We start from the raw sequence: 13,587 nt of genomic DNA on the forward strand, positions 1-13,587 counted from the left end.
AAAAGCGCTACGTTTTATTTTGTACCACCAAACTTGCTCGTATAACTACTCGTCTTAAATAGGAAAAACGATGATGTGTTTGGTCACTTCTAACTTTATCTCTAAATGGTACCATTGAATGAATGGGGCTAAGCTAAATGCTATCGAAGTGTCGCAGCGCGCTCCAGCGCTTACGTGCATGCACACAGATGATAGAGGGATGTATCAACAATTCTTAGTTAAGGTGATAACATATTTTAATATTGAAAATGAGTATACTATTCCTTTAATCACTTCAATCTTTAGAGTGTGAGTACACTAAAATACAAACGGTTACTCAAAGCAAAAACACTGAGGAATGTAGTCTGTCAAGAAAGTATATAGGGGAATGTAGGCTGTGTCACTTTGTCTTAACTTCCTAGGGCAAAAAAACATAAGATATGAGGTAAAAATAAACCCATATTGGAGAATGCAAATCCCAGTACACATAGGCAGAGTTTGGAGGGGCCAGGGGGGCACTGCCCCCCAGACCAGAGACAATTATGATTTTATCTCAGCTATAAATAAAATGGAAATGTCAAAATTCATATTTTATTTGTCTAGTCTTAATATCTTATAGGTAGACTGAGTAAATTACTGAGCTAAAGTAGTTTTAATTCACTTAAACTATATTTTAAGACCATGAAGCCACACTATCTCTAATAGGTGCCCCCCAGCATAAGCACAAAACTCCACCTAAGCAAATGTAATATAAAAAATAAAAATTTTGCTCCTCCTATATTTTTGTGAGACTGGAGTATGTTGTTTGCAGCAGTGGCCAAATGTGACATCCAGCTTTAAACATTTGACATCCTCACACTTTATTATTATTATTTTTTAAAGATACATTAAAAATGTTGCAATATGCAAGTTTCATTAGTGTGTTTGGAGTAGAGGTCGACCGATAGTGGATTTTACCGATACCAATAACTAAGTTTCAAGTTTATTGATTTATTACGCACATTTAAAACAGCGCACAGGCTGGTCCCTGCTTGCCGATAACCGATTAATCGACCAATCATTTTTTCAAATGGAAACTGGATAAAAACAAACATCACACTCAAAGTGAAACAGTGCTGAGATGTATTACAAAAGTAATAAAACAACAGTACTGAATCATAAAATTGTACTAAATTAAATAAATGTATAAATAAAAATATATAAATTATATTATTAAGTATTAAAGTGAATTCTTCTGCGAAATACTCCCACTGGTAAAATTCAAATGACATAAATGTATATTAAATGTGTAGTCTTGTACTTTATTTTCTTCCGTTCAAACATTTAATGATTATCTTTAAATAACAAAAGATGTATTGCATGATAAAAAAGAACTGAAATTAAATTTTGATTAGTTGGATATGTTAATGTAGTCGACAACTGCATATAGTTCGCTTTCTCTCGTTATTAACTTAAAATGTGAATAAATCATGCATATATGAGTAACCAGCTGGATATAAACTAATGCAAACCGACAGTAATAATGATGACATTAAATATTTAGGTTGAATTTATCTGCGTGTATTTTTGTGCAACTGTTTGAGGTACTACTAATATTAGCACCCTGTCAGCTTTGACGACAAACTTAGGTTCCTTCTGTTGTTTCTATGCAAATGCAGTATCCATTTAGCAAATTATTACTTCATAATGATATAAGCAACGGACGCACTCGGAAACACTATCGGCATGAATTATTGGTGCCGATTAATTGGCAAAACCGATGCTACCTCTAAATTGGAGTATAAACTGAAACTCAGTTTTGAGAAGAGAGGCTTGGCAAAAGATTTCACACAATACATGTACAAAGTTTATAAAGACAAAGCCCAGGACAATGACTACAAAATATTACCACAAAAGTATTAATGTTTGATAAATATTAATAATTTAATGATGAAATTGTAGTCAGTGTTTGCTTTACAATGTTTCCTACTGTATGCATTTTTTGTATATTCGTATAAACCCAGATTCCCTAATACCCTGTGCTTTGCATTTTTGCCAAATTATAACGGTATGTCCAGTAAGTACCGTAAAGGAAAACACCATTGTTTTTTAATATTTTACTATGTTCTTACCTCAACTTGGACAAATTAATAAATACCTATATTTTTCAATGCGTAAACTTTATCTTTGTATAGCGTGTCTTGAATGTGTTAGCATTTAGTCTAGCCCCATTTTATCTTAAAAAATCACCACATTTTATTTTGTGCCACCATTCTTACTCGTGTAACTACTCATGTAACAGTCTTTAAATAGGGAAAACATGGAAGTGTTTGGTGGCCACTACTACTATATATACTGTAAAATCATGTTTATTTCATTTTTATTACAGGCTGCAGTGTACTGTATGATGTACCTTTTGTAAATAGTTTTCTAGACATTGACGCATTTTATACCACTCATGACCCAACTCTCTACAATTGTACAAACATTTTTAATTTTCACCACAAAAATTGCATACCGCTCCCTCCTGATCCACATTGGCCCCATTCTCCAGCAGATGCATCACACAGTCAAAATGGCCCTTCCTGGCTGCCCAGATCAGAGGTGTGGTGCCATACTAAAAGTGAAGGAATAAAACACATAGATCCAATCAAAAAGCTGTACTAAAGATTTTTCATAGAATGCTCTGTGATTGTTATATTGTTGGGGAACTGTAAATAGCCTATAATTACAATAAGCAAATAAACTGTATTACTCTCAATAATAATTGTGAATAAGTAAAAAAAATTATTTGATTAAAGGCGGGGTGCATGATCTCTGAAAGCCAATGTTGATATTTGAAATCACCTACACAAACACGCCCCTACCCCAATAGTATCTGATCCTTCTTTTGATAGACCCGCCCCACACATACGCAACACAGGCAACAATGTTGTTTAGTAGACACGCCCCTTACTGCTGATTGCCTACAATAAGTGCATTTTGCTACTCGGCCAGACTCCCTTTTCCAAAGTGTTTTTCAAAAATCATGCACCCCGCCTTTAAAGAGACATTCCACTTTTTTTGAAAATATGCTCATTTTCCAGCTCGCCTAGAGTTAAACATTTGATTCTTACCGTATTTGAATCCATTCAGCTGATCTCTGGGTCTGGCGCTACCACTTTTAGCATAGCTTAGCACAATCCTTTGAATCTGATTAGACCATTAGCATCTCGCTAAAAATAACCAGAGTTTCGATAATATTCCTATTCAAAACTTGACTCTTCTGTAGTTACATCGTGTGCTAAGACCGACAGAAAATTAAAAGCTGCAATTTTAACTCTTTAGTTATTTTTGTAGCGCGATGCTAACGGTCTAATCAGATTCAATGGATTGTGCTAAGCTATGCTAAAAGTGCTAGCGCCAGCCCCGGAGTTCGTCTGAATGGATTCCAAAACGGTGAGAATCAAATGTTTAACTCTAGGGGAGCTGGAAAAGCAGTGAGATTGTGAATTGCAACCAATGGTTCAGTCCACAGCTCACACCTTCCTTTCGAAACGCATAGAGAAGCTATGGTAGCCGCCACAGGACAAACATGTCATTGTCTGAGAGACAACGTAGTGACAAAACGCGCTCGATAGAAAGATGGCGACACAACATGACGACTTCCATGTAAGGGTTAGATAAAATATGGTTCATTCTAAAGTTATAAAACAATTAAGGTCCTTATATACCACTAATAATATAGTTATGGATATTATATTGCATTTTTGTCAAAAAATCCTCCTAAAAGTTACACATTGCACCTTTAAAAAACAAATGCAATGATATGACTGTGCTTTAGAGTGACTCTTCCACACTTAGAAATTCAATCTGGTTGAATAACTAACATATATTCGTATTAAATATATAAACATCAGTGAGCGACAGAAGAAATATGATAAACAAATACTGTTCAAAACATAATAGCATTATGAATTATAATAACGAACAAAGCTAGCAACAAATTGATATGCTACTGTTGTTTATAAAGAACATTTAAGATGATTCATAGGAAAATGTTGACTTGGCTATTTAGTTCTCCATCTGTGTTTATGAATCAGGTAGCAGCTCATGTCAGCATTTCTTCAGATAGAAATGATAAGGCACCTTGTCAGAACAGTTGACTTTGGCTCCATGCAGAAGCAGAAGTTGAACTATCTCCGCATGACCTCTTCCAGCCGCCCAGATGATGGGATAAACGCTGTACTACTGGGACAGACATAAATCAATTACACACAAACACGTTTCCGCTCACGTTTGTAAATGGATTGCCACATTGCAAACATCGTTTTTAATGTACAACAAATGTCTGATGCGGGAAGAGGACGAGCTCTGCGAACCTGTCCGGTGATGTTAGGGTTCGCTCCTTTCTCCAGCAGCAGACGTGTCACCTCCAAACGGCCCTTATAAGCCGCCCACATAAGCGCGCTCCATCCACCCTACACAAAAAATATTCCCAGGTAAGGTTATTATATTTCCATACACTGTCCCGTATAATTTTACACTCACAAAATAAACACGTTTCTGCTGAGTCAGGGAGTGACTACAAGTCTCTTCTGTATTATTACAAACTACCTACACAGCATTTGAACCTACACATGTCTGAATTTGTGTATTTCTGTCTAGATTGGCTCAATATGATTTGAGATACAACCATAGAGAATGCATGACCACAAGACATTTTGAAAATCTGATAAAATATATCCAGGAACTGCCAGGAAAGCAGAACTTAAATGCATGCATCACATGTCTCAGTAAGGCAGGGAACTGGGTGGGAAAGTTGAGGACACAGTTTAAAAAGAGTATGTACAATAGTACATTTAAAAAAAGATAAAGATAAAAGCAGAAAAGTATGAATACATTTAAATAAATTAAAAGTACCAGCTGTTAGACATCAGATATATGTTAGCTGGATCTTACCATGTCTCTGTGCTCCACATTGGCATTGTTCTCCAACAGTTCCTTCACCACCTCAACATGTCCCTCCTTAGCAGCTGAAATCAATGCTGTCCAGCAATCCTAAAATAACATAAAAACATATTTGTTTAGTTTTAGACAAATATGATTCCAGGAAACTACTCCTTATCTTTAGAAGATATTTGCTGAGCTTTAAAACATACCAGCTGGTCATACCAAGTGGACATAGTGAAGATACTTCGATTTACTGAAGAGGTTATATAATATACCGCTCAGCTTCTGTTGGTTTGAGAAGCTGAATGTGTGTGTATGGGCATGTAAACATAGTCATCTAGTAATTTACAAAATGATGGTACAGGGTGCCAATTATATAGTTTCTATGGCCCACCCACACCTATGAAATCATTCATATGGTTGAAGTGCAGGCGTAATGGCTTCGTAATGTCTAAATATTAAATATGTATGGAAAGATATCTGCAAAGACAATGGTGAGGCACTGATCGGTAAGACCACCAGCTCCAGTCTGTTCAAATTAAAATAGCAAAGTATGATAGAATGTTAAAATAGTAAAGTATGGTCAGTCATTAAAGCTGCAATCTGTAACTTTTTGGAAGGTAAAAATGAACGCAAATTAACTTTTGATTTTCACAATGGGAAGCTTATAATAATGTTTTGTAAATTGATCAGCCGGGTCTGTTTTTATGCACCATAAGAAAAAAATGGTTAATGCAACTTAAAAATATTACTTTACACAATTTTTTTTAGATTAACTAATATTTTTAAGTTGAATTAACTCAAAAATAAGAAGTTACCTGGTTGCCTTAAAATTTTAAGTTGAACCAACAAATCTTTTATTACAGTGTGGAAAAATCTTTTCCAGCTTTCATCTTTGCGTCACATCCAAGAGGTCCCCACTACTATATTGCATATGTGTGCTGCAGATGGTGAAAAGTTTGTAGCTTGTTCAACAGTTGCTTTGAATTTAAACTTGTCATCTAAATGACGCAGTTTAATCTGAGAAGTTTTAAGCAATGATCTGGGGAATATCATACTGAAGGGATTAAATACTGAAGCAGAGATTACTTTCGTCCTCTGAACAGGTAAGACATCAGTAAGGTTGAAACATTTATGTTTTTATTTAATCAGAAAATACCAGAATAAGCCAAAAAATAAAAGTTTTAAGAATGGCAACAAGACAGTAGTTGAGTGGCAATCGGGAGAGTCAGGACTTTTCCCGGTGGGCCTGTAGTGTTTTGAGGCCTCGAGGGCCGGTCTGATAATAGTTATACATTGCGAGTTATAAAGGAACACCGCCTGGCGGCCTGATGTGCGGCCGCTTTCTACCTCCCACTTGTCAAACTGTGCAGCTTCTCTGCTCAACACAGTATATAAAAGTGCTCAACCTGTTCGGCAGGTCCAACCTTGTCTAGGTTTTTTAAAAATATCGGATCAGTGAGCGGCCCCTCACCAAATGGCATAGCCTGTCGGCCTTTGATGTAAAAAGACGCTGAATGCCAGTTTATTGCAGAACGCATGCTGTCGGATCCGTCATGCGGAGAGACTATTGATAGACTAGTAAGTGCAGATTAAGGATGTTTAAAATCTCTAGCCTGGTGGTCAGGACATGAATGGATCAAATCAGCACATTTGCAAAGGTTTATTTATATCCACCTAGGCTACATCATAAATAAAAATTAGAAGGGTAACTTTGCAGTATCACATTATATATTTCCTACTATGTGATTTCCATATTATAGACAAGAGTTTTCAATGGCAATATGGCAATAAATATCCTCACAACATTATTTTTATCAAAACTTTGACAAAAATTATATTGACATGTAAATTGTATTAATATAACTGGAAAAACAGCAATATTACTGAAATAAACTCTGAGGTAAATGCGTCAAACACGCTGTTAACCGTACTAACAAGTCTAAATAAGCAATAACAGTGGAAAAAACATTATTATCTCTAAAAACTTTATGACAAAAAATATATTTAAAGGAAATATTCTTACATTTATTCAAAGATGCACAAATTATTCCATATTTTATTTCCTGTTTATGAGCACGTTCATCTCTGGCCTCGCTCTGCTATGTAATAACTGATTGATAGGTGCACATCCCCGTCTTTTAAACGGGTATCATTTTGTATAGTTACTCATTTAGGAAAATGAGCCAGAATTTTATGATTTTATTATTATTATGAAAAGGGTTTTTATGATTCGTATTACCCTAGTTTTACTACAAATACGAGACCTTAGTATTTATTTATTTTTTGACCACAGAGGGCCGGTGGTCTACGAAATTTCCCGATAGATTTTTTGGTCCCGCTCTGCCCCTGCAACATGAGACTATATAAAACTTAGCAAATAAAGTAAAACTTAACTCTCATTTTTATAAGCAATGTGTGTTTTGTTCTATCTTGTTATCTTTTCTTGCGTCTCTGCTGTGAATGTTTTGAGTTTTATGTGAAAAACAACTCACAATATCATCCAAGTTGACGTTTGCGCCCCTCCTGATGAGCTCCTGCACGATCTCCAGACTTCCCAGCTCTGATGCCACCATCAGAGGAGTCTGGCCGCTCTAAACCGGATAACAATGCTTTAGTGCACAATAAATCAATAATAGAAAAGCAAATTTAAAGGAATAGTTTTGATCTAATGCATATATTTTACCGCATGCATGGCATGTTTCCAACTCATTTTTAACTCATCCCTCAGTAGGTAATGTAAATCTCATTTTAACCCTCGGTGTAAATGAATAAAAACGCATTAACAGTAAATACACTTTAATTTAAAGGGGACATCTCACAAGACTTTTTAAAGATGTCAAATAAATCTTTGGTGTCTCCAGAGTATGTATGTTAAGTTTTAGCTCAAAATACCATATAGATCATTTATTATAGCATGTTAAAATTGCCACTTTGTAGGTATGAGCAAAAAGTGGCATTTTCGGTGTGTCCTTTAAAATGCAAATGAGCAGATCTCTGCACTAAATGGCAGTGCCGTGGTTGGATAGTGCAGATTAAGGGGCGGTACTATCCCCTTCTGACATCACAAGGGGAGTCAAATTTCAATTACCTATTTTTTCACATGCTTGCAGAGAATGGTTTACCAAAACTAAGTTACTGGGTTGATCTTTTACACCTCCTCTAGGTTGATAGAAGCACTGGAGGACCCAATTACCCCTTTAAACTATAATCATAACACAAACATGAAGTTTAAGACTGATGTGATCAGAACACAGATTTTATAAACAGATGAGTCAAAAGTTGCTGTCTGTGATAACCAAAAGCATGCCACAGATACAGTAAAACATACATTTAGTTACAATTAACCTAGAAATATGATGTAAAAAAGCATGGATTTCTGTACACGCACATCACTTCTGGTGTCCACATCTCTGTATTTGTCCAGATGAGCTTTGAGGGCCGATAAATTTTCCTCCTCCACATAGCTGAAGAGACTCTGGGTGGTCATGGAGCTCATCTTCAATGAGGTGGTCACATCCATGGCTGTACTAGGAGCTCCACTGAAGAATGTTGAAGACAGCAGGAATGATACATCATTAAATGAAACTCTCCTCTGTTCGCTCATTATACTTTAAAATCAAGTAACCGTTTGAACTCTAAAACCTGGGCTCTACTCCTACAACAAACCTACATTCCATACAGATTTGGAATGAGAAGACAGACGGTAACAAGCCCTGTCTTGCCGAATTGCACAAATCATTCAAGTTAATGATGAACCGTATGGTAACTTAACAGCCAGTAGGAGACCACCACCATATCAATATTGATTTAGCCTGAATGATATTAAGATAAAAGCCTCTAATGCTGTCTGTGTACGAATGATACTGATATAGCAGCATGCGATTCATTAAAAATCCAGCCAAAGAAACAGCATTTTTATAAATGATCAGACAGCAGTTTACATTAAACTGTTATTATAAAGCACAGAGGCAGTAGTTTAATCCTAATGTGCCCTAGAAGGGAAAATATTTGCAAGGCTTAACCTTGGCCTCAGAAATGCATTGCACAGTCTAAGCCCATTCATTAAAATGAAAAGGCACTTATATCAGAAGAACATTTTGTTTCTCTAATCATGCAGACAATGTCACCACAGGCAACATAGTATAGTTAAAGTTTTTATTTAATTTATGCAGTAGTAGCATCTGCATAACCTACTGTTTTGGAAAATACTTAACATCTGGTTCAAAGGTCATCAGAGCATATGTGCAGTATCAGGTCACCCTGAAATTCACACAAATGTCCAAACTTTGTGTCAAGGACATAACCACATCTTGAACATTGGAGAGACCAAAACATTCAGGTCTATATGTATGTAATATCCATAATAAAAATGTGTATTAATTTAAAGGGAAACTCCAATTTTTTTTTTTTTGAAAATATGTTAAACATTTCATTTTTTCCGTTTTGGAATCCCTTCAGCTGATCTCCGGGTCTGGCGGTACCACTTTTAGCATAGCTTAGCATAATTTATTGAATCTGATTAGACCATTAGCATCACGCTCAAAAATAACCAAAGAGTTTGGATATTTGTTCTATTTAAAACTTGACTCTTCTGTAGTTACATTGTGTACTAAAACTGACGGAAATTTGAAAGTTGCGATTTTCTAGGCAGATATGGCAGATACTTTGCTGCCGTAACATGGCTGCAAGAGGCGCAATAATTAAGCAATATCGCTCGAGTAGGAGTGTGATATAGCTCTATATCATCACGGCTGTGATTAGGCCAGAGGCACGAGGCCGTAGGCCGAGTGCCGGAGGCAATCACAGCCGTGATGATATAGAGCTATATCACATGACTCCGAGACGTCTGAAAAACGAAAACTAGAAAACAACAACGGAGTTATTTTAAAAGCCTCTTTGTCTGAGAACTACTTCTTCCGCCACGGATTTGAGAGCGGCCAGAATGACAGGAAACACTTTCGGCTGCTTTGAATCTCATAACAACTCAATGGACGGAAAAGCCGTTTCTTTATATTACCGTTTCTTGGTCACAAAGTGTAGTTTTAAGATTAGTTCAGTCGAGAATATATATGTATTATATTTAAATCTGCAGTCGATTAGTAAAGATAGCGCCTGTTTGAACGTTTGCTTAGTGAGATTCGGTACGAATGAGAACCAAAGCATGAGCGGACGTCAGTGTTCACTCGCCACGCTGACCACAGCCCTCTCTGGGCTAAATCTCTGACAGGGATTCCCTGGCTCTCATGTCAGCCTTGTTTGTTTTTGATCGTCAAAATGAGATCAAATCAGCAATATTTGGTGTCATGATCAAACTATTACTTGTTTTTTTATTCATATTTAGTGTCTTTTGTGTTGTTATTGTTTTGGCGCGAGGTAAAAGTGAATAAACCTATACTTGTATAATGTTACTATTGCGTTCCCATTTACTCTTAACGCGATACGAGCACTCTATTATTATTAAACTTTGTTCTTGTCAGTACTATATAAAACTGTTTTTTATAAGTGTCAGAGAGATGTTTTTGCATGCTGCTTATAAATATATCAGTGGCGATATCTCATAACATGTTTTAATAGTCACGTCACGATAAAATAAATGATCAATGTCCACATTTAAAAGCTGCGGTGCTTACCTGCAGTTCCACAGTGTTTTCGCGTTCTGATAAGAGATATTGCTCCAGAAAATGAGTGTTTACAATCCTCTTTCCAAGTGTCCACACGACGTGACAAGACATTAATCCCATTAAGTTTAACGTAACATCCAAGAGCGCTGTTCTTTGACGGAATAATAACTTCCGATTGGGATGCACAGACTGATTTACGAGCTAGTGAACTAATGAGACACACGGAGCGTGATTCAAAGCAGCGCGTTTGTGTGTGTGTCCAGGTCCGTGTGTGGGTGCAGTTTCTCCATTCAGAGATGAGCCTGTTTAGAGGACCTCCACTCACTAGGTGGCGGAATGATTCGAAAGGTGAAGCGGTTACAGTGCGGTTATCAGCACAATATTGCATAGCTCTTAGCCAATGAGATTCGAGAACCAGAAAGAACTGTTGTATAATATTACACAGCGCATGAAAATAGTCCCCTGCTATTAAAAGTAACCAAGGGGACTATTTTCGGGCAGTGCGTAATATCACTACGCCTGCTGCAGCCATGTTACGGCAGCAAAGTCCTTGATTATTACGCCAGAATGAGAGTATAGTTCCTAGCCGTATATGCCTAGAAAATCGCAGCTTTTAATTTTCTGTCGGTCTTAGTACACAATGTAACTACAGAAGAGTCCAGTTTTAAATAGGAAAATTATCAAAACTCTTTGAGGGTTTTTTTTTTGTGCGATACTAATGATCTAATCAGATTCAATGAATTATGCTAAGCTATGTTAAAAGTGGTACTGCCAGACCTGTGGATCAGCTGAATGGATTCCAAAACTGTAAAAATCAAATGTTTAACTCTAGAGGAGCTGGAAAATTAGTGAAGTGAAGTGTCCCTTTAAATGTTTCTCATTATTGGGGGGACATGTCCCATTCAATGTCTATTGTGGTTACTGACCTTACTTGGGTCACCACATTAATATAGACATTTTTCACTTTACTTTAATTTTAACAGTAAAGTTTGTCGTAATTTAAAACAACAGTGTGTGTTGTATTTAAAATCTAGCAAACTTCTTTTTGCTACACTTTCTTTTTGCTGTTTATTTCAAAACACGCGCATCTTGGTTATATGTTTTGTTATCTAATGCCATTTACACATTTTTTAGCAGGCTTGTACAAACATCTTTACGGGCAACTGTAGATTAGGACAGAGGAAACTGAGATGTTTATGTAAACATAAAAAGCACATGTTGTAATACAGTTGAGCATTCAAATAGCAGAAGTAGAAACTCATGTTGCTGACACCTCTAGGCTATTTTGCCAACTCAGCTCAGCATGCTGGTACAACCCATCCGAGATGAACTGGTTTCCAGCTGACCACATGCCAGGCATCACAATTGACTTAACCAGCTAGCAGAGCCATAACATCAAAAATCACCTCAGTTTAGGTCAACCAGAAATATCTACATTCTATCTACTAAATAAATCAAATAGATACAAGCAGAGATGAAGATAATCTAACTCATCCACTTTCATCATCCTTTGTTCATCTCTGAACTGCTGACACACCCTTCGGTGCTTTCAAAGCATCCCTCCTGAGAGGGATCAGACAATACTTGGAAACAGCCAATCACATGGAGCGTCACAAGAGCCCCTCTGTCAAATATTGACTGTGCAAGGTTCACCCCCTCTCTCCAGCTCCAATGTGCACAAAGAACAGATAACCCATGTCAACATTAAACCTGTAACTATGCATCCATGTAAAATGACTTTATTACAATCAGAAGTAACAGGCTGACTTACCTCATGCCAGTGTTTCCTGTGACTTGGTTTTCAAAAGCCTGTTTTTGTGAAGGCAGTTGATACTCCACTCACGCTGTCACTCATATTGTGCGTACTAACAAGCCGGGGCTCTGCCTGTCACTCCACGCGCTCATAATTAATGCATGAGGCGCAAAGCCCCGCCTCTGTTTAGACCAACGCCCAGCGCACGCACGCGCCGATTTATGAACTTGACCGAAACGAGTGCTAAATCATGAATATTAATAAGACTATTGTGACGTTTTTTAACTTCTTTAAGAATATGTAATTATTTATTTATTTAAATTGTTAAATTATTAACTAATAATTGATTTGCTAATATATAAGTTAGCCAAACGTTGTAAACAATTTCTCAGTTCTCAAAGACATAATTTTTATTACACACTGGATCATTTTACTCTTGAATATATTGCCAACTTCATTATTTTATATGCAAAACACTTCATTTGTATAAACAATAATCGCTGCAATTTTCCAAAAACAAAAAAGGTAATTAATCTAATGTCTCTAGGGGCGCATTTGCATAACCCTCTTATCTATTAACTTATGTATTTATATTTTATTTCATTTTACAACGTCACAGTAAACAAGTGCAATTTTAGTTAATTTATATAAAGAGAAAGTCAAAAAACTGTTTAAGGGTTAAGAACTCTAATGTCTGTCCCTGCATATGCTCGCTGAAAGCACGTGGATATTACATTACATTAAAGTGAGGCAAACAGCGCCACGACAACCGAGTCCCAAATATATAACTGAGCTCTTTTAATAGTTATGATACTCAGATGTCTCCATGGTGTGAGACAGTGGCACAGAGGTAAACAAGTTCACCATCATCGTGAATCCTGAATGAGAAAAGTAACTTTTGCAAGCAGCTTCGCGTAAAGATCCTTCCTCAACATAACTTATGTGTATTTAAAGCTGAGCGCATGTTGGGAATTAAAATACTGTTTAATTTAAAGAGTGCAAGACAAACAGTTGTAAGCGTCGTCAAGTCACTTCATAATGTCATATTTGCTTACAAGTTGTAAGCAAATATGACATTATGAAGTGGCTTGACGACGCATTAATGCATGCAATATGTCCCAACAGTTGTTTCTGGATGAGCACGTGTTGTTTGACAGCAGTAAAAGTCACAAGACATGTTGATCTGTGCGCAGTGACGCAAAACATTGTTAAAATGTCAATTAATTTACATTAACTTACTAACATACTATACTTAAAAACATACCATGTTGGCAAGTTACAAACTCACGTTTGAACAACACACTTGTTTGTTGAGAATAT

General features: G+C 36.5%; 1 protein-coding gene across 6 annotated transcripts in view; it reads right to left on the reverse strand.

Moving 5' to 3' along the window:
- The window catches only part of LOC129418085 (kinase D-interacting substrate of 220 kDa B), an 86,476-nt gene that overhangs the window by 72,545 nt on the left and 344 nt on the right, over window positions 1-13,587 (reverse strand). For 5 of the 6 annotated variants that reach the window (XM_073864902.1, XM_073864901.1, XM_073864900.1 and 2 more), the window contains exons 1-7: window positions 12,286-12,433; window positions 8,282-8,432; window positions 7,386-7,484; window positions 4,900-4,998; window positions 4,320-4,418; window positions 4,087-4,185; window positions 2,477-2,575 (exon numbers count right to left, since the gene is read on the reverse strand). In XM_073864902.1, coding sequence (XP_073721003.1) covers window positions 2,477-2,575; window positions 4,087-4,185; window positions 4,320-4,418; window positions 4,900-4,998; window positions 7,386-7,484; window positions 8,282-8,432; window positions 12,286-12,290 — 651 coding nt within the window. In that variant the 5' untranslated portion in view covers window positions 12,291-12,433. Of the gene's footprint in view, window positions 1-2,476; window positions 2,576-4,086; window positions 4,186-4,319; window positions 4,419-4,899; window positions 4,999-7,385; window positions 7,485-8,281; window positions 8,433-12,285; window positions 12,434-13,587 lie in introns of those variants that run through there. The other variant, XM_073864898.1, reaches the window with a different exon arrangement.

The sequence above is a fragment of the Misgurnus anguillicaudatus genome, unplaced genomic scaffold, assembly GCF_027580225.2.
Source record: "Misgurnus anguillicaudatus unplaced genomic scaffold, ASM2758022v2 HiC_scaffold_28, whole genome shotgun sequence".
NCBI classification, from domain to species: domain Eukaryota; kingdom Metazoa; phylum Chordata; class Actinopteri; order Cypriniformes; family Cobitidae; genus Misgurnus; species Misgurnus anguillicaudatus.